The 18,451-nt window shown below is 49.2% G+C and overlaps 1 protein-coding gene across 1 annotated transcript in view; it reads left to right on the top strand.

Moving 5' to 3' along the window:
- Positions 1 to 964: 964 nt before the first annotated feature.
- Positions 965 to 18,451, top strand: part of PYGB (glycogen phosphorylase B) — a 60,461-nt gene continuing 42,974 nt past the window's right edge. The window contains exons 1-2 of the mRNA XM_032142781.2: positions 965 to 1,324; positions 15,612 to 15,713. Coding sequence (XP_031998672.1) covers positions 1,082 to 1,324; positions 15,612 to 15,713 — 345 coding nt within the window. The 5' untranslated portion in view covers positions 965 to 1,081. The remainder of the gene's footprint in view (positions 1,325 to 15,611; positions 15,714 to 18,451) is intronic.

The raw sequence follows: 18,451 nt of genomic DNA, 5'->3' as shown, positions 1-18,451 counted from the left end.
GACCCACTGCAATGAGGGAGAGCCTCCCAAGAACGAAGGGAAAGACAGGGTTCTTATGGGATTGGGGGAAGGCAGAGTTTAGGTGACCTTTACATGAAGCAGGGTTCCCACAGGCTGAGGCCAGCAAGACTGTGTTCAGCGGGGCCAAGTGTGGGAAGCTGTGTGCAGACGCCCCCTATCTGGAGCTGCAGCCTGGATTGGGATGGCGGAGGCTAAGTCTCGGTTAGTGGCTGAGCTCCCCGGCCAGACGGGCATGTTTCCTTCTACCTGCTGTAATCTCAAAGCGGACAGCGTCTGCCGGGTGGTTTCGGGAACAGGGTTTCTCCGAGGGATAGGGGGCTGCGGTCCCTCCGAGGCGGGGTCGTGGTGGCACTTGGCTGTGGCTGCCTCGCGCCCTCGGGAATGGGCGTCTCCAGCTCGCTGGCAGCTGGTTTTCTCCACGTCTGTCATCGGCCTGGAGTGGCAAGCAAATAAGCTAGTATTTTCAGAGACGCCCTGCCCCCGACAGAGAAGACCGGGCCCAGCAGGCGTTGGTGGATGCCTTTCAAGTTGTAATCAGTTTCTCCGAACGTGTACCAGGTCTCGGCCACATCCCGGGCCCAGCGCGCTCCCGCGGGGCACCTGGTAACCCGGTGCAGGGCAGGAGAGCCGGTCCCAGGAACCCCAGAGGGCCGGAGAGCAGGGCCCCCGGGCTGGCAGGAGCGGCCAGGACGGCACGCTCGGAGGCCCCGGGTCCCTTGCGCCCTCTAGTCGCTCCCACTTTCTGCCAGGCTTGCCCAACGAGGGGGCAAACCCCACTCTCAGGTGGCGTGAACAGGTCGCTGCCGCCTCGAACTACCCCAGCGAACTCAGCTATGAGCCTGGACGCCCGCCCCGCCCTCCGGAGGCCCCGCCCCGCCCTCCGGAGGCCCCGCCCCGCCCTCCGGAGGCCCCGCCCCGGCGCAGCGCGCAGGCGCGGCCCGTCCCGCCTGCAGAGCCGCAGAGCCGCAGTGCCGGGCGCCAGAGCGGCTGCACCATACCGGCGGTCGCGTGTGTAGCCGCTTTCCTCCTGCATCTCTTTTCCTCCGCCTCGGCCGATGCGATGGCGAAGCCGCTGACGGACAGCGAGAAGCGGAAGCAGATCAGCGTGCGCGGTCTGGCGGGGCTAGGCGACGTGGCCGAGGTGCGGAAGAGCTTCAACCGGCACTTGCACTTCACGCTGGTCAAGGACCGCAATGTGGCCACGCCCCGCGACTACTTCTTCGCGCTGGCGCACACGGTGCGCGACCACCTGGTGGGCCGCTGGATCCGCACGCAGCAGCACTACTACGAGCGTGACCCTAAGGTGAGGCGCTGCCCCGCCCTGTGCGCCCGGGCCCGCTGAGAGGGCGCCCGTCCCGGAGCCGCGCCAGCGGGGGGTCTCTCTTCGGGGCGGCCCGCCGGGCGTTACCCGCGCCCCTCCCCGGCCGGCCGGCCGGCGGCCAGGCACAGCCGACTGGGGAGTCGTCTGGAAGCCGCGGTCGGCGGGGGCCGGGCGTCCCCTGCGCAGGGCCGCGGCCGCAGGGCCGCGGCGGGGTCCGCCGTCCGCCGCAGATGATGCTGAGCCCGGGAGCCTGGCGGACGTTCCCGGTCTCTTTCTGGCCGTGCGCTTCCGCGCTGGCTGCAGAGCCCGTGCTTCCCGCCCCTGCCTCCAGCCACCCTTTGTTTTCCTGCAGCAGCCTGTGGGAGAAAATGGGAGTGGAACCAGGCCTGGGCAGCCTTGTGGGTTGGAAGGGGGTGAGCTCGGTAATCTGCAGGGAATTGTGAGACTTTTTTTGTGTACGCTGCTTAGAAGAAAATCACTGAAGATGCCTGCTTCACGCAGGAGGGGTACGAAGCTCGGAGATGGAGATGGAGCCCTCGAAGAAGGCTCTGTCTCAGAGGTTCCTACACCTCCCTTGGAGAAATTTACTTGGGTTAAAGTTCACAGAGATTGTCTTGCTAATTGTTACTTTCTATATCTTGCAAAAATTTGTTTGAGTAGTGAAACGTTAAAGTCACTGATTGTCCCCGTTACTCTTAACCATGTTAACTATGGGCCTGTGTTCTTGCTGTTTTTTTGGTATTCCCAAATATACATACACATTTTTAAAAAATATAATGTACATACAGTTTTTTAGATTTTGTTTCATTCGTAAACATTTGTAACTTTTTCACTGATAAACAGCTTTGCAGGTCAATGGATAGGATGGTAGTTTTCAGTTTGATAGGTACATGGTAGTCTTGCACAGCCCTCTGTTGCCAGTTTTTTGTTGTTGTCGTTTGTTTTTAAACTCTTGACCATGGAGAATTGTCTTTCTACTACATTAACGTAGAGAGAGAACTGGTGAGGAAAAGACACACTTCCAGACCTGAAGCCACTTGGCAAAGATTTTACTTGCAGTGTACACCTAGGCACTGAGCACTTGCTTTATGGATGGAATTTTAGAATATTTTTGTAGGGCATTAAGATATGTTTAATACAGTAATTGCTAAGAGATTGACTGCTTTTCCAAACTTATTCTGGGACATTCTTTTTTCTAAAATAGAGATGATAAAAGGGACAGATTTGTTAGTATACCAACTGGGCCTCTTCATATTTGGTATGCAAAACGTAGAAAGAAGTGGCAACGAATGGCCAAAACAGGTTATAACAAGGGCTTGGGATAACTTTGCCAAGAAAAGCAGCCAAGAAGCAGTGGCTCCCCCAGAATTCCCTGCTGTTGGGAGAGTTCTGATGCACAGCACCATTTTTTTTTTTTTAATTCTGAGTCTTTCCCTGTAGCCTGGAGCTAGAGTGCAGTGGCGCGATCTCGGCTCATTGCAACCTCCGCCTCCCGGGTTCAAGCAATTCTCCTGCCTTAGCCTCCCGAGTAGCTGGGATTACAGGTGCCTACCACTACCCCCGGCTAATTTTTTGTATCTTTAGTAGAGATGGGGTTTCACCATGTTGGCCAGGCTGGTCTCAAACCCCTGACCTTGTGATCCGCCCACCTCGGCCTCCTAAAGTGCAGGAGTTACAGGCGTGAGCCAACGCACCCGACCCGCAACATCATTTTTATTGTCTAAGTGGCGTATGGCAAGGACATAGCTCTGCATTCACATTCAAGAGCATTTCCTTGGAGCTAGACCAGGACTCGGCTTTACACCTTAGGGTGCCCATTGGAGTATTTGTGTATAATCAGATCCTGGAGAGGCCAGCAATGGGCTCAGGGATTACGGAAATGACCTTCATGAACAAGATAGTCCCTGCAACAAAACAGGTTTTCTGATTCTCTGTGAGATCTCTTTTGATTGTCTACTGTGGTGGCTCTGGGTGGAAACCTTTCTCTTAAACCACACAGTCTGTAAGTCGTAAAGTTGTAAACTTTTAGATCTCACAGTCTGTAAATAAGCTGTGTGCCTATTCTGAATAGGAAGGACATGGAAAATTGGGATTTAAGTGCTTCTTTCGCTAGTTCATGATGAAAATAAGCTTGCCATCCTTTCTCTGGAAAAGTTATATGCTTGCTGGTGATGGACCAGCAACCAGTCTCACCAGAGCCAATGAGAGGAGGTGTGCTCCCAAGAAAATAACTGCTGTGCCTCCCTCTCAGCCAGAAATGACCTCAGACATTCACCGGCACACTGCAGACTGTGGTAATGTGACACTCTAGAGCTCCTAAATAGAATGCTTTTATTGTTATTTTTGTCTTTTTAAAAATTATGCAAGTCCTGAAGGAAAAATTATTACTGGAGGAAAAATTAGAAAATATAGATAAGCCAGAAGGAAAAAAATTAACTGTAATCCTGTAACCCACTTCTATCACCCACTTCGTAAATGCTATAAATATTTTGTGTTCTACATTGTTTTTTCTGTATTGGCAGAAACTTGTTTTTAATATATAAAATAGCATTATACTGAACTTATTGTTTCATAACTCTTAGCACTTTATTTGTGGTACATAGCAGAAAGAGTAGAAGTTGGGGTGTTCAGAGGAAGATTTGTCAAGCTTTGCCATGCTTGGCAAATCAGCACGTCAAAACATCTGGCTAACATGGAGAGCTTTGTGCTTGGCAAGAGGTGGCGGTTGGTCATGAAGACGTTTAATGGATTCTCTGAAGTGGTGTCAAGGTGGCGAGAAGAGTCCAACCTGAAACTGCAGAGCCTGGGATTGCACTGCATGGAGAAGAAAGGGTGTGCGTGATTCCACGCTCCTTTTCATCCTGGCCTTTCCATTCGGTCTGTGCAACTGTGGGCTTGGGTGGATTTCTTTGCCATTCTTGGCCTCAGTTTTCTCATCTTTAAAATGAGAGGAATCAAGCTGGTGATGTGTTTCCGAAGTCTGTTGCCATTCTGAAATGTTAGAGTTAAAACTTTTCCATTTCATATTGAATTGACGTTCCATCTCCATCCAGAGATAATTTGAGGATGCTTATGCTAGATGCAGCATAAAAGGTTCACATTAGAAGGCCTCAGAGTGAGGGTTGGGGTGGGACAGTGAGGGTCAGGACACAAAACACAGACCAGGATCCTGGCAATGAAAGCAACCCATGCCCAGTTATGAGAGTCACGGGATCCCTTCTATAACATCCTGAAAGGACAGGTGCACGGTTTATTCTGTGGGCCATTGTGAAGCAGTGTTGTTGATGTGCTGAGCCACTGACCTGCAGCACCCCTGCAGTGGATGTAACAATCAGTTTTTGAGACTCTTCCCATAAGCTCCTGGCATGACTACAACACAGATTAAGGAAAAGCAGCTCTACCTTGGGGCCCACACTGCTGTCCTAAATATTCCTAATAAGATGAACACAGTGAAATACAATTAATCTTTTGGTTTGGCTGGACCCAGGAGTTAAAGAAAGATGATCTAGAGAAGTGTTTTGCAGACCCTGCTGCTCTATGATCCCCACTTCTGGGATTTGTTTTTTTTTTTTTTTTGAGACAGAGTCTCGCTCTGTCACCCAGGCTGGAGTGTGGTGGCGCGATCTCGGCTCACTGCGAGCTCCGCCTCCCGGGTTCACGCCATTCTCCTGCCTCAGCCTCTCCGAGTAGCTGGGACTACAGGCGCCCGCCACCACGCCCGGCTAATTTTTTGTGTTTTTAGTAGAGACGGGGTTTCACCGTGGTCTCGATCTCCTGACCTCGTGATCCGCCCGCCTCGGCCTCCCAAAGTGCTGGGATTACAAGCGTGAGCCACCGCGCCCGGCCGGGATTTGTTTTAATTAGTCAGTTGTGGTACCAGCCTCTGGAATCCTAACACTCCCAATTTTTCTGATGTATTTGCGCTTTTATGTGTGAAGTTGAGCTTGCATCTCCTGGGCAGGCTTCCCTGACAGCAGATCGCTCAGTCCTTTTCTCTGGCCAGTAGCTGATGGTGGGTGCTGTTTTGTGTTGCTGACAGCTAGCCACTCGGAAGGTAGGCCCCAGCTGTCATTTTAGCAGATGGAGAAGCCTACAGTGTGTGCCTTCATTTTCTGCAGAAGACAGCCTGGCCTCTGCCCTTGCAGGCTGTGGTGACTGGTTTTATGTGTCAACTTGGCTGTTATGCCTAGATAGTAACGTGGATATCCCTCTGTGGAGGTGAGGGGTGGTGTTTCCCACACTGACCGAGCGTCTTACGATTCAGTTCCCTTCTGATGCTGTCTACCTGGATGTAGCCTCAGATCCCACAGGCTAAAGGCTCAGTCCCACAAGACTTCTCCACCCCAAGATGTCAGTTGCACATCAGGGCCTCCCTTCTGACCTCTGAGCGACAGCCTCCTCGGGTTGATGATTTGCCAGAATGGCTCATGAAACTCAGGGAAACACTTCACTTGCGTTTACCAGTTAATTATAAAGAATACAACCCAGGAACAGCCAGATAGAAGATATGCAGAGGGCAGGTCTGAGGGAGGGTGTAGGGGCTTCCATTCCCTCTGCAGGTGCCACTGTCCCAGCACCTCCAGGATTCACTGAACTGGAAGGAAGCTCTTCCATCCCCTTCAGTTGGGGATTTTATGGAGGCCCCAGTTACCTAGTGTGATCATTGGCCATTGGTGATGAGCTCAGCCTTTAGCCCCTCTCCCTTCACTGGAGGTTGGGGGTGGCGGGAGGGGTGGGCCTGAAACTTCCAACCCTCTAATTACAGAGCTGGTTCCCCTGGCAGCCCAGCCTCTGCCCTTAGGGGCTTGCCAAAAGTCACCTTTTGGTGACCACATCAGGCCTGGTTGAAAGGGACTTGTTATGAATAACAAAAGACACTTCTTTCATTTTTATCGCTCTTATCACTTAGGAAATTACAAGAGTGTTAGGAGCACTGGCCAGGAACAAATAAGTATATCTCATTACATCACAGTTTCACAGCCTCCCATGGGGGAAGGCCTTGCAGAACAAACCCTGCCACCAGCTACCTTGCACCGGAGATGCAGCTTGCCTGGGTCTCCAGCCTGCTGGCCCACCCCGCCCTGCAGGTTGTGGCCTTGCACTTCCAGAGTCACTTGAGCCAATTTCTTAAATCTGTCTCTCTCTACACATACCTTACTGTTAGTTCTGTGTCTCTGGAGAACCCTGACTAATCCACAGGGGCCGTGGTGGCTTTATAAAATATGGCCGGGCGTGGTGACTCACACCTGTAATCCCAGCACTTTGGGAGGCTGAGGTGGGTGGATCACCTGAGGTCAAAAGTTCAAGACCAGCCTGACCAATATGGTGAAACCTGGTCTCTACTAAAAACACAAAAATTAGCCAGGCGTGGTGGTGGACGTCTGTAGTCCCAGCTACTCAGGAGGCTGAGACAGGAGAATTGCTTGAACCAGGGAGGCGGAGGTTGCAGTGAGCCAAGACTGCGCCATTGCACTCTAGCCTGGGCAACTCTGCCAAAATAAAATAAAATAAAATAAGGTAACCGACCTCACCTCCACATCTCAGCCATATTTCCTTTTAAACTTTATGTGATTTCAGACCCTTAAAAAGTTGCAAGAATAATACAAAGATTTCTTGTAATTCCTGTATACCCTTCATCCGGATTCCCCAGATGTTAAACATTGTAACACACTTGTTAGGTCATTTTGTCGCTGTAAGTTCATTTTTCTCCGAATCATTTGAAAGTAAGTACTAGCCTGACCAACAAGGTGAGACTCCATCTTCATTAAAAATACAAAAATTAGCCAGGTGTGGTGGTGGGCGCCTGCAGTCCCAGGTACTTGGGGGACTGAGGCAGGAGGATTGCTTGAACCTGGGAGGACGAGGTTGCAGTGAGCCGAGATCACGCCACCGCATTCCATCCTGGGCAACGGAGCCAGACTCTGTCTCCTATTTAAAAAAAAAAAACTGGTTTTTAACTTTTTTTCCTTTTTTCTTGAGACAGAGTCTCGCTCTTTCACCCAGGCTGGAGTGCAGTGGCGCAATCTCGGCTCACTGCAAGCTCTCCGCCTCCCGGGTTCACGCCATTCTCCTGCCTCAGCCTCTCCGAATAGCTGGGACTACAGGCGCCCGCCACTACGCCCGGCTAATTTTTTGTATTTTTAGTAGAGACGGGGTTTCACCGTGGTCTCGATCTCCTGACCTTGTGATCCGCCCGCCTCGGCCTCCCAAAGTGCTGGGATTACAAGCGTGAGCCACCGCGCCCGGCCCCAGACTCTGTCTCAAAAAAAAAAAAAAAAAACTGAGTTGTAGCTTTGTTGCCCTTTCACCCCCAAAAACGGCAGCGAGTACTCCGGAAAAACAGGGAAGTTCTCCTACACACCCACAGTAGAGCAGTTAAACTCTGGACATTTTCATCAACACAGTGCTGTCTGCAAATCTTTTCAGTGTCACCAGCTGTCCTGCTTAATAAATACAAATGAAATGCAATAATACAATTGTAAAAAAAATACAAATAAATAATTGGGAGAACTTTAGAAGTCTTTTCAGATTATATCTTTTTTTTTTTTTTTTTTTTTTTTTTTTGAGACGGAGTCTCGCTCTGTCGCCCAGGCTGGAGTGCAGTGGCGCAATCTCGGCTCACTGTAAGCTCCGCCTCCCGGGTTCACGCCATTCTCCTGCCTCAGCCTCTCCGAGTAGCTGGGACTACAGGCGCCCGCCACCACGCCCGGCTAATTTTTTTGTATTTTTAGTAGAGACGGGATTTCACCGTGGTCTCGATCTCCTGACCTCGTGATCCGCCCGCCTCGGTCTTCCAAAGTGCTGGGATTACAAGCGTGAGCCACCGCGCCCGGCCTTTTTTATTATTATTAAACGGATCAAAGCTTTAAGCCATTTGGAAATTGACAGCATCCTAAGACATGCAGCAAATAACCGCAGGAGATAGGAGCTGTCTTTCTCTCAACCATGCAGAATGGCGTTCTTAGGATACCATGAAAGGAAGAAAAATGAACACAGATTTAGAAAGGTAATTGGACAGTAAGAGAAGTTTGGTTAACAGTGTCTTCAACAGTATCTTAAGTAGGAATGACATGTAATTTTAGGTATAGCTAAGTGGCATTTCTCGGCCTGCAAACAGTTAAAATGAAAGATTAAAGTAGTGTTTAAAAACGATGACTGGTAGCTCACTAGTTATAAATATAGTTTGACACGGTCCAGATCACTTAGTGTAAGTTGATTAGGCTCTGTCAGTGACAAGGAGAAGGCTCCCATCGCTTTCTGGCTCTGGATTAGTACTGAGTAGACTTTTTGTGGAGCATAATTGCATAGAAGGCAGGAGACAGTGACTTGTGGCAATGTGTGTCATGGAGTGTAGAAGGAATTTGTTTACTGCAGAACCAAGTGATCTCTTAAGATCCCCATAAGTTCTGAAGTTCTATAATTCTTTTACATTTGACATTTTCAAAATTGAGCAAACAGACCTGTGTTTGAGTCGTAGGTACTGGAGTGAGAAGGAAATCCACAATCCATGTTGAGAAGCCTGCCCACTCTTCATGGGAAGCCAAGTTTCCCTGGCACTTAATTCATTAAGAAAGTACTGTGTGACTTCGCGCTGGGAGCTTGAGAGATGTGCTAGCTAATCCTCACGTCCTTGCAGCAGATACAGTAGTGGATTATCAGATTGCTCTGTGAGCAACTCCCCAGAAGCCCCCACAGACACGGTGGAGTGGACACTGTGAAACTGTCAAGGAAACCGAAGACCAACCTCAGCGTCTGGCGGGTGGGAGGCCCCTCAACATCTCTCCTCCCACGGGACCTCGGTTCCCCTGGATTGTATCTGAGACTGCTCAGCTCACCAGCAGGAGCCAGCAGGTCCAGCCCAGGGAGGTGGCGCCTTTGTGTCTGGAGGGGCTGGGAGCCCCCGCTCCAAGGCCTGGCTGGTGGAACGTGGTGCCCACTGGCCTCTGGCTGGCTCAGTGGCCCGTGTCCCTGTGTTCTTATCAGGGCCAGCTCTGTCCACCATGCCTGGGTGGCAAGGAGGGACAGTCTGCCCTGTGAGTCACTCCGTGCCCATGTAGGAACCAGCAGAGGGTGGCTGGTTTGAGGCATGCTGGCACCGATAGAATCGAATACACAAAAGGAGAGTTGCTGTGCTTTCTTGGGGACAGGAGGACCAGTTTCAGACCAGATCTGCCTGCAGAATGAGGCTCTTCGTCTTGGTGAAAGCAGCCGCCCAACTATTTTTTTTTTTTTTTTTGAGGTGGAGTTTCGCTCTTGTTGCCCAGGCTGGAGTGCAGTGGCACGATCTCTACTCACTGCAACCTCCGCCTCCCAGGTTCAGGCGATTCTCCTGCCTCAGCCTTCCGAATAGCTGGGATTACAGGTGTGCACCACCACGCCCAGCTAGTTTTGTATTTTTAGTAGAGATGGGGTTTCACCATGTTGGCCAGGCTGGTCTTGAGCTCCTGACCTCAAGTGATGTACCTGCCTCAGCCTCCCAAAGTGCTGGGATTATAGGCGTGAGCCACCATACCTGGCTCCAACTCTTTCTTTTGTTTCCCTGAATGTTGGGAAAATTCTTTCTTTTTCCACCAGAGTATTCAGACACTAATGTTAAACGAAGACTCTAGTTAAAAATCCCTTCAGAAAAGGGAGAAAAAATTGGTGGTCTCCGCAGGCCCAATTCTGTGAATCTCTGTAAAGAGCAAAATGAGGCTCTGTCGGTTGGTGTTACACTCTCTTTTCAGAGTCTGTTAACTCCTAAGATATTTTTAGATGATTGGTATGTTGTGTACTGTTCGTGTTGATCATATTTTCGTCTATTTTTGAGCTTTATGTTTTTCTATTATTTGCCTGGTTGTGTAGGCTTTGCATGTAATACATAAACTCTATTAAAAAAAAAGCGGGGGGCCTGGCTCGAACCCAGGAGGCGGAGGTTGCAGCGAGTCAAGATTGCACCATTGCCTTCCAGCCTGGGCAACAGAGCAAAACTCCGTCTCAAAAAAAAAAAGCAAAAACAAAAAACAGGCTGGCTTTAGGCTACTTAACACTTGTTATGTCATATTGCAAGAAGGGACCATGGTGGAAAAATCAATGGCCCAGTTCAATCCCAGGCGGCAGGGCCTCGTTAGAGCAGAACTGCTGAGCAGGGAGGTTAAGGGATCCTGTTGGCATTTTCAGGCTGAAGCAGGTGAGTCCAGTTCTCCAACCAGTGCTCCCTGAGCAGGGAAGCCCACGGTTGCACAGGAGGAGCCAGAGGGGAGTGAGTGGAAAGAGGCTGTCCTGCAGCAGCAGGATTTGGGGTCATGGAAGAGCTAGGTCCCTAGGCTGTTGCTTGGACAAAGCCTATGCCTTTACATGGTTTTTTTCAGAACTGCCACCTGCCAACGTACTAGGCTCTGCATTTCTCCTTGAAAAGTCTGGTATGGTGAGGGGAACCAGCCTTGCCTGAGTCCAAGCCTAGCCCTGTGCGAGCCCACAGGTGAATGTGGTCCTCTCAGAGGCTGAGTGACTTGCCCAGGTCACCCAGCTAGCCAGGGCAGGGAGCTGGGATGGGACCCCAGCCTGTACCATTCAAGTCTGCATTTTCTTGGCCAGCTCCTCCAGCACGTCTCTTTCAGTTTCATGGTTTTCACTCTGAACTATGTTAAGGTAAAAGCAAAATAGACACATCTCAGTAAATGATGAAAGTTCTTAAATTGAAACAAGTTGCAGAAAAACCTCAAAGCAACAAAACACGTTGCAGTCCCCAAGGACAGAGCCTGTGGCAGGGCAGGCTCTGGGCAGTGCCTTGGGGGCTGTGCTTCAGCAGGAGGCTGCAGAACCCTCGAGATCTGCCTGCAACCTGGACAGTTGGAGACGCACAGGCTTCGAGTCTAGGCCCAGCACTTCCTGTGTCAGTCCTGTCCCTTACAAACGAGATCATCAAGCTCTTGGGACATAACTGGTAAACTTTTTCCCCACAGTAGAAAAGTTCTAAGTAGAAGTTAGGAACTTTTGCAGAGAGAGCAAACTACAACCTAAAAATACACATTTTAGCCAGGTGTGGTGGCGTGCACCTGTAGTGCCAGCTGCTTGGGAGACTGAGACGCGAGATCACTTGAGGCCAGGAGTTTGTGGCCAGCCTGGGCAACATAGTGAGACCGTCATCTCTTAAAAAAAAAATACACATTTTTAGTTAAAGGCAAAGTAAAAACATTCTGATCATGTTCCTGGCCTGTCAGCTTTTTATAAAACCTCTTGTTAATACTTGACCCACAGTATTTTCTCAGACAGCTGGGCTCTAGTTGGGCTCAGTATGATTTCACACTGGTTAATAAACCCATGCCTGGACAGTGCCTGTGGCTTCCTCTGCTGGGGGGGAGGCAGGTGCTATGGAAACCCCATAGAATATTAAGTTCGTTCAAATGTAGTGTAAATAAAGTCCAGCATGATGAAAGTCCGCCAGAGGCCTGGCTGTGAGTGACAGCAGCAGTAGTTGTACTTATAGCGGCTATGAGGACTCATTAATTATGCTGCTGTAATTTCTTGTGACTTAAAGGACTTTGGAATTTGTACAGTAATGTAGAAACCTGTATTCAAATGATCAAAAAAGTAAAAACAGGCCATTAAAGACAGAGCTATGATTTGTGTGTGTGTGTTCTTTTCATTTGTAGATTTAGATATTTATAGAGTATTCTTAAATTATGTATTAAAAACTTTATGGGCCAGGAGTGGTGGCTCACGCCTGTAATCTCAGCACTGTGGGAGGCTGAGGCGGGTAGATCACCTGAGGTCAGGAGATTGAGACCAGCCTGGCTAACATGGTGAAACCCTGTCTCTACTAAAAATACAAAAATAGTTGGCATGGTGGTGCATGCGCCTTTGTTCCCAGTACTTGGGAGGCTGAGGCAGGAGAATCACTTGAATCTGGGAGGCAGAGGTTGCAGTGAGCCAGAATTGCACCCCTGCACTCCATCCTGGGCAGCAGAATGAGACCGGGTCTCAAAACAAACAAACAAAAAAACCCTTTATATATATATTTTTTCTTGTTTGTAGTGACAGGGTCTTGCTATGTTGCACAGGCTGGTCTTTCACTGCTGGGCTCAAGTGATCCTTCCACCTTGGCCTCCCAAAGGGTTGCGATTACAGGCCACCACACCTGGCCAAAAATAACTTTAAACGTTTTCTTCAGCCTCTTTTCAGTGAGCCTGGTGATGCACACATTAGGTGTCCTTGGTCTTCCACATCAGTATCTTTCTCCCCAGTCCCTCTCATGCTTCCCCCACTGTGGTTCACTTTTTTCTCAGCCAGGTTTTGTTTTCAGCTTTGCTTTTGTTTTGCATTCAGTGGTACCTTTAGTTCTGTGGTAGTTTTATTTACTTATTTATTTTACTTTCCCATGCTTGGTTGGATCCTCTTGTAACAGTCATTATTTCTTGACTTCCCGGATAAGTCTGTGTTTATGAATTTCATTTGCCCCTGGGTAAATGCTCTGTGCTCTTTGCCCATTGTAGTTTTTTGTTTTTTGTTTTTGAGACAGTCTCACTCTGTCACCCAGGCTGGAGGAGTGCAGTGGTGTGATCTCAGCTCACAGTAACCTCTGCCTCCTAGGCTCAAACGATCCTTCTGCCCCAGCCCCCTGAGTAGCTGGGACTACAGGCTGTACCACCATGCCTGGCTTTTTTTTTTGGAGACTGAGTGTCGCTCTGTAGCCCAGGCTGGAGTGCGGTGGCACGATCTTGGCTCGCTGCAACCTCCACCTCCCGGGTTCAAGCGATACTCCTGCCTCAGCCTCCCGAGTAGCTAGGATTACACGTGCCTGGCTAATTTTTGTATTATTATTATTATTATTATTTTTGAGATAGAGTCTCGCTGTTGCCCAGGCTGGAGTGCAGTGGCACAGTCTCAGCTCACTGCAACCTCTGCCTCCCCGGTTCAAGCAATTCTCCTGCCTCAGCCTCCTGATTAGCTGGGATTACAGGTGCCTGCCACCACCCCCGGCTAATTTTTTGTACTTTCAGTAGAGATGGCATTTCCCCATGTTGGCCAGGCTGGTCTCAAACTCCTGACCTCGTGATCTGCCCACCTCAGCCTACCAAAGCACTGGGATTACAGGCATGAGCCACTGCACCTGGCCTTTTTTTTTTTTTTTTTTTTTTTTGTAGAGATGGCCTTGAACTCCTTGACTCAAGAGATCCTCCCACTTCAGCCTCCCAAAGTGCTGGAATTACAGGCGCGAGCCACCGCGCCTGGCCTCTTTCTTTGACAAGAGGTATATTGACATAAAATTCAGATACCGTACGTTTCACCCCTTTAAAGCATACAGTTGGATATACTGGTTTCAGGATATTCACAGAGTTGTGCTTCCATCACCACAATCAATTTAAAAACATTTTTCATCTGGAACAGAAACTGTAAGCCTTTTGTTATCACCCACCCAAACCCCTAATCCCCTACCCTTAGGCAATTACCAATCAATCCCCTTTTGGTTTCTTTAGATATGCCTGTTTTAGACATTTCATATAAATGGATTCATAGAATGTGTGGTCTGTTGTGATTGGCTTCTTCCACTGAGGTGGTGTTTTTGAGGTTCCTTCATGCTGTAGGACATGAAGGATTGACATTGGGTTTTTTCCACCTTTTGGCTATTATGTACAAGTGTTGGAGGGGACATAGGCTTTCATTTCTCTTGGGCACATATATACCTGGGAATGGACTTGCTGGGCCAAATAGTAACTCTGTGTTTAACTTTTTGAGGAACTGCCAAACTCAAAGTGCTGGAATTAGAGATGTGAACCACTGCGCCTGGCTCATTGCAGCCTTGACCTCCCAGGCTTAAGCAGTCTTCCCACCTCAGCCTCCCTTGTAGCTGGGACCACAGGCATGCACCACCACACCTGGCTAATTAAATTTTTTGCAGAGAGGGGGGTCTCATTTTGCTGCCCAGGTTGGTCTCAAACTCCTGGCCTCAAGCAGTTCCCCCGCCTTGGCCTCCTAAAGTGTATGAGCTGTAGTAATTGTTTAATTAGTTTTATTTTTGGAATGTTCATTGCTAATGAACATTGGATAGTTATATTAATCATGAATAATTAATTAAAAACAATAAAGATAACTGATTTTGTGTTAGCCTTATATTCTGCTACCTTGCTGAATTCATTTATTAGTTCCCAAAGCCTGAATGTGGCTTAGATTCATGACAGTTTGTTGATCACTCCTTGTCTTTTATGACCTTATAAATTTGATGACTACTGGTCAGGCATTTTATAGAAAATTCCTCAGTTTGGGTTTGTCCGCTATTTTCTCATGATTACACTGGGGTTATGGGTTTTGGGAAGAACACACAGAAGGAAGTGTCCTCATCACAGCACACCGGGGTGCCCGTCAGCGTGGTCAGCTATCTCCACTGTCAAGTTGCTGCCGTTTCCTTTCTGTGCTCCTCAGCAGGGCGTCGCTACATCCAGCCCACCCTCAAGGTGGCAGACAGGGAAGTAAGCTCCTCCTCCTGGAGTGAACAATATCAGAAAGTGTTTGGCCCCTGGTTAAAACCACCACAGCAATTAGTAAATATTTCAGGGGAGATGTTGGCTGTGCAAATATCCTGTTAGTCCTTGGAGTTGTGCCCACTGATCTTAGCATTCAGCCCTGGCTGCTGCAGGCCCATGGATGGCCATGAGAAGTACTCGGTAGAGAAAGTAGGGCACCTAGAACCCCGCTCAGGGCCCAGGAGGCACTGCATGGGTGGCCATCCTTGCTACAGCACCTCACTGGCATAGAGCTGGCTCATGTGGCAACCCCAAGCCAGCCAGCCAGCAGGCATCGGCCAAGAGACTTCTGCTGGGGAACATGGATCCATCCATTCAGCCATCTGTGCTGCGTTCATTGGTGCTTCACATGGGTGCTAGAAGCTGTGCTCAAGGCTTTACATTGAGTACTTGAAGACATGGCCTGTGTTACATCCGTCTTAGAGATATGAAGTAACTTGTCCAAGGGCACATGGCTGGTAAGAGGCTGAGCTAAGTGCAGACCTGGGTCTGTCCAGTTCTGGGTGCCTTGTCTGCAACCACCAACCTGCCTTGCCTCCCCACACATCGTGGGAAGTTAGTGTGTGTTCATCCAGGGACTCGAGGGTCAGGGAAGAGAAGGGGGGGCTGTGGTCAGCTGGCTGCCTGACAGAGCAAGCGCAGTTTTTGTGCGTGGGGTTGACATAAATGAAATCCCGAGTGGGGGCTTCATGGGTCTTGTCATCTCTGTAACCTTCCTAAAGTGTAGAATGGAATGAGAAATCTTATTCTTTCTTCTGCTTCCTCAGCGCATTTATTATCTTTCCCTGGAATTCTACATGGGTCGCACGCTGCAGAACACGATGGTGAACCTGGGCCTTCAGAATGCCTGCGATGAAGCCATCTATCAGGTACAGGGCCTCGTGGCTGGGCTTCTGGGTGGCCCCTCGTGGTGCTTTGAGGTCTGAAACCATTTTCCCACAGAGGTGAGCCCTGATGTTAAGACTAGCAGCTATTTGGGAATCGGGAGATTTACGGCCTGTTCTCCCCTCCTGGAAGGAATGGGTTGGTGGGGCTGCTTTCTGTTTTTGAGAGTAGAAAGTAAGAATTGAATGGACTGCAAGCATGGGGTTGAATTGGGATGCGAAGGCGTGGAGGTTCTAGAGGCCATCCCACACCCCACCCCACCTCCAGGGCGGATTTACAGCACTGCACCAGTGGTTGGTATTATTCCATTTTGACTTCATCAAACTGCTAACCCATGTCTGGTTTCCCTCCATCCACCCCTGAGATGACCTCCGGAGCTTACCCTAGTTGTCTAGTTGTAAAAGCGCTATTTCTCACCTAAAAACAAAACTGCCTTTCCTTGGAAGTTCTTCATTAGCACTTGTTCACTTTGAACTTAATCCTTTCACAGTTCCTTTGTGGTTTTAGAGCAGAGCAGCCATTGGCTTCCTGGTCTGTCTTCGCTTCCCTTCCCAGCTGAGTCTCTAGAGTATAACCTTTTACCTGCGTATAGATGGGTGTCTTCATGGCAGGGCCCCTCCACCTCAGCGCCCTGCCACCGCCTTTGCTTTGCTTGGGTTTGGATGTGTGTGGGAGGAGTGGGGATGTTTTGTTGGGGGCAAATGTCTTGCATGGCTGGGAGGCGGCTCAACATTGCCTGGGGCTCCGTCTCCCCCTGCAGGACGTCATAGCTGTGTCTGTGCACAACAAAATGCAACAAAAACTTCACTCCGCATGTTTGAAATTAGCTAATGGCGCTAAAGGTTACCCTGGCAGGTGACTTGTCATTTACTGTTTACTGAGTGTTAACATTAGGGCATGTCTGTAAGAAGTACAGAACATGCAATATCTTAGTCTTGTCTTTGGATTTTACCATCATAGAATGCATTTTATTTTTTGAAACATTTTATGCAGTTCTTACATATAGTAAACATTCTAGGGAATAGTTTGCATCATAAATATGCAATATGTTTATAATTTTTCTTCACAAAAAAATGAATGTTAATTATAGAAATTTAGAAATTGCAGGCAAGCATGTATCCTTTTAAACTTTGTATACTTGATGGGAGGTTCCAAGATGGCTGAATAGGAACAGCTCCAGTCTACAGCTCTCAGCATGAGCAACGCAGAAGACGGGTGATTTCTGCATTTCCAACTGAGGTACTGAGTTCATCTCACTGGGGCTTGTCGGACAGTGGGTGTAGCCCACCAAGGGTGAGAGCATGAGCTAAAGCAGGGCGAGGCATTGCCTCACCCGGGAAGCTCAAGGGATCAGGGAATTCCCTTTCCTAGCCAAGGGAAGCTGTGACCGATGGCACCTGGAAAATCGGGTCACTCCCACCCTAATACTGCGCTTTTCCAACAGTCTTAGCAAACGGCACACCAGGAAATTATATCCCATGCCAGGCTCGGAGGGTCCCATGCCCACGGAGCCTCACTCATTGCTAGCACAACAGTCTGAGATTGAAGTGCAAGGCGGCAGCGAGGCTTGGGGAGGGGCGTCTGCCATTGCTGAGGCTTGAGTAGGTAAACAGAGCAGCCGGGAAGCTCGAACTGGGTGGAGACCACCACAGCTCAAGGAGGCCTGCCTGCCTCTGTAGACTCCACCTCTGGGGGCAGGGCATAGCTGAACAAAAGGCAGCAGAAACTTCTGCAGACATAAATTGTCTCTGTGTGACAGCTTTGAAGAGAGTAGTGGTTCTCCCAGCATGGAGTTCGAGATCTGAGAACGGACAGACTGCCTCCTCAAGTGGGTCCCTGACCCCTGAGTAGCCTACCTAACTGGGAGGCACCTCCCAGTAGGGGCCGACTGACATCTCACACAGCTGGGTGCCCCTCTGAGACGAAGCTTCCAGAGGAACGATCAGGCAGCAACATTGGCTGTTCTGCAATATTCGCTGTTCTGCAGCCTCCACTGGTGATACCCAGGCAAACGGTCTGGAGTGGACCTCCAGCAAACGCAAACAGACCTGCAGCTGAAGGTCCTGACTGTTAGAAGGAAAACTAACAAACAGAAAGGGCATCCACACCAAAACCCCAGCTGTGCGTCACCATCATCAAAGACCAAAGGTAGATAAAACCACAAAGATGGGGAGAAACCAGAGCAGAAAAGCTGAAAATTCTAAAAATCAGAGCGCCTCTTCTCCTCCAAAGGAACGCAGCTCCTCGCCAGCAATGGAACAAAGGTGGATGGAGGATGACTTTGATGAGTTGAGAGAAGAAGGCTTCAGACGATCGAACTTCTCCGAGCCAAAGGAGGATGATCGAACCCATCACAAAGAAGCTAAAAACCTTGAAAAAAGATTAGACGAATGGCTAACTAGAATAAGCAGTGTAGAGAAGTCCTTAAATGACTTGATGGAACTGAAAACCGTGGCATGAGAGCTACATGATGCATGCACAAGCTTCAGTAGCCAATTCGATCAACTGGAAGAAAGGGTATCAGTGATTGAAGATCAAATGAATGAAATGAAGCGAGAAGAGAAGTTTAGAGAAAAAAGAGTAAAAGGAAATGAACAAAGCCTCCAAGAAATATGGGACTATGTGAAAAGACCAAATCTGCGGCTGATTGGTGTACCTGAAAGTGACGGGGAGAATGGCACCAAGTTGGAAAACACTCTTCAGGATATTACCCAGGAGAACT

Source organism: Hylobates moloch, unplaced genomic scaffold (assembly GCF_009828535.3).
Source record: "Hylobates moloch isolate HMO894 unplaced genomic scaffold, HMol_V3 SCAFFOLD_21, whole genome shotgun sequence".
In the NCBI taxonomy this organism is placed as follows: domain Eukaryota; kingdom Metazoa; phylum Chordata; class Mammalia; order Primates; family Hylobatidae; genus Hylobates; species Hylobates moloch.
The sequence above is the reverse complement of the archived record's forward strand: the minus strand, read 5'-3'. Positions and strand labels throughout refer to the sequence as shown.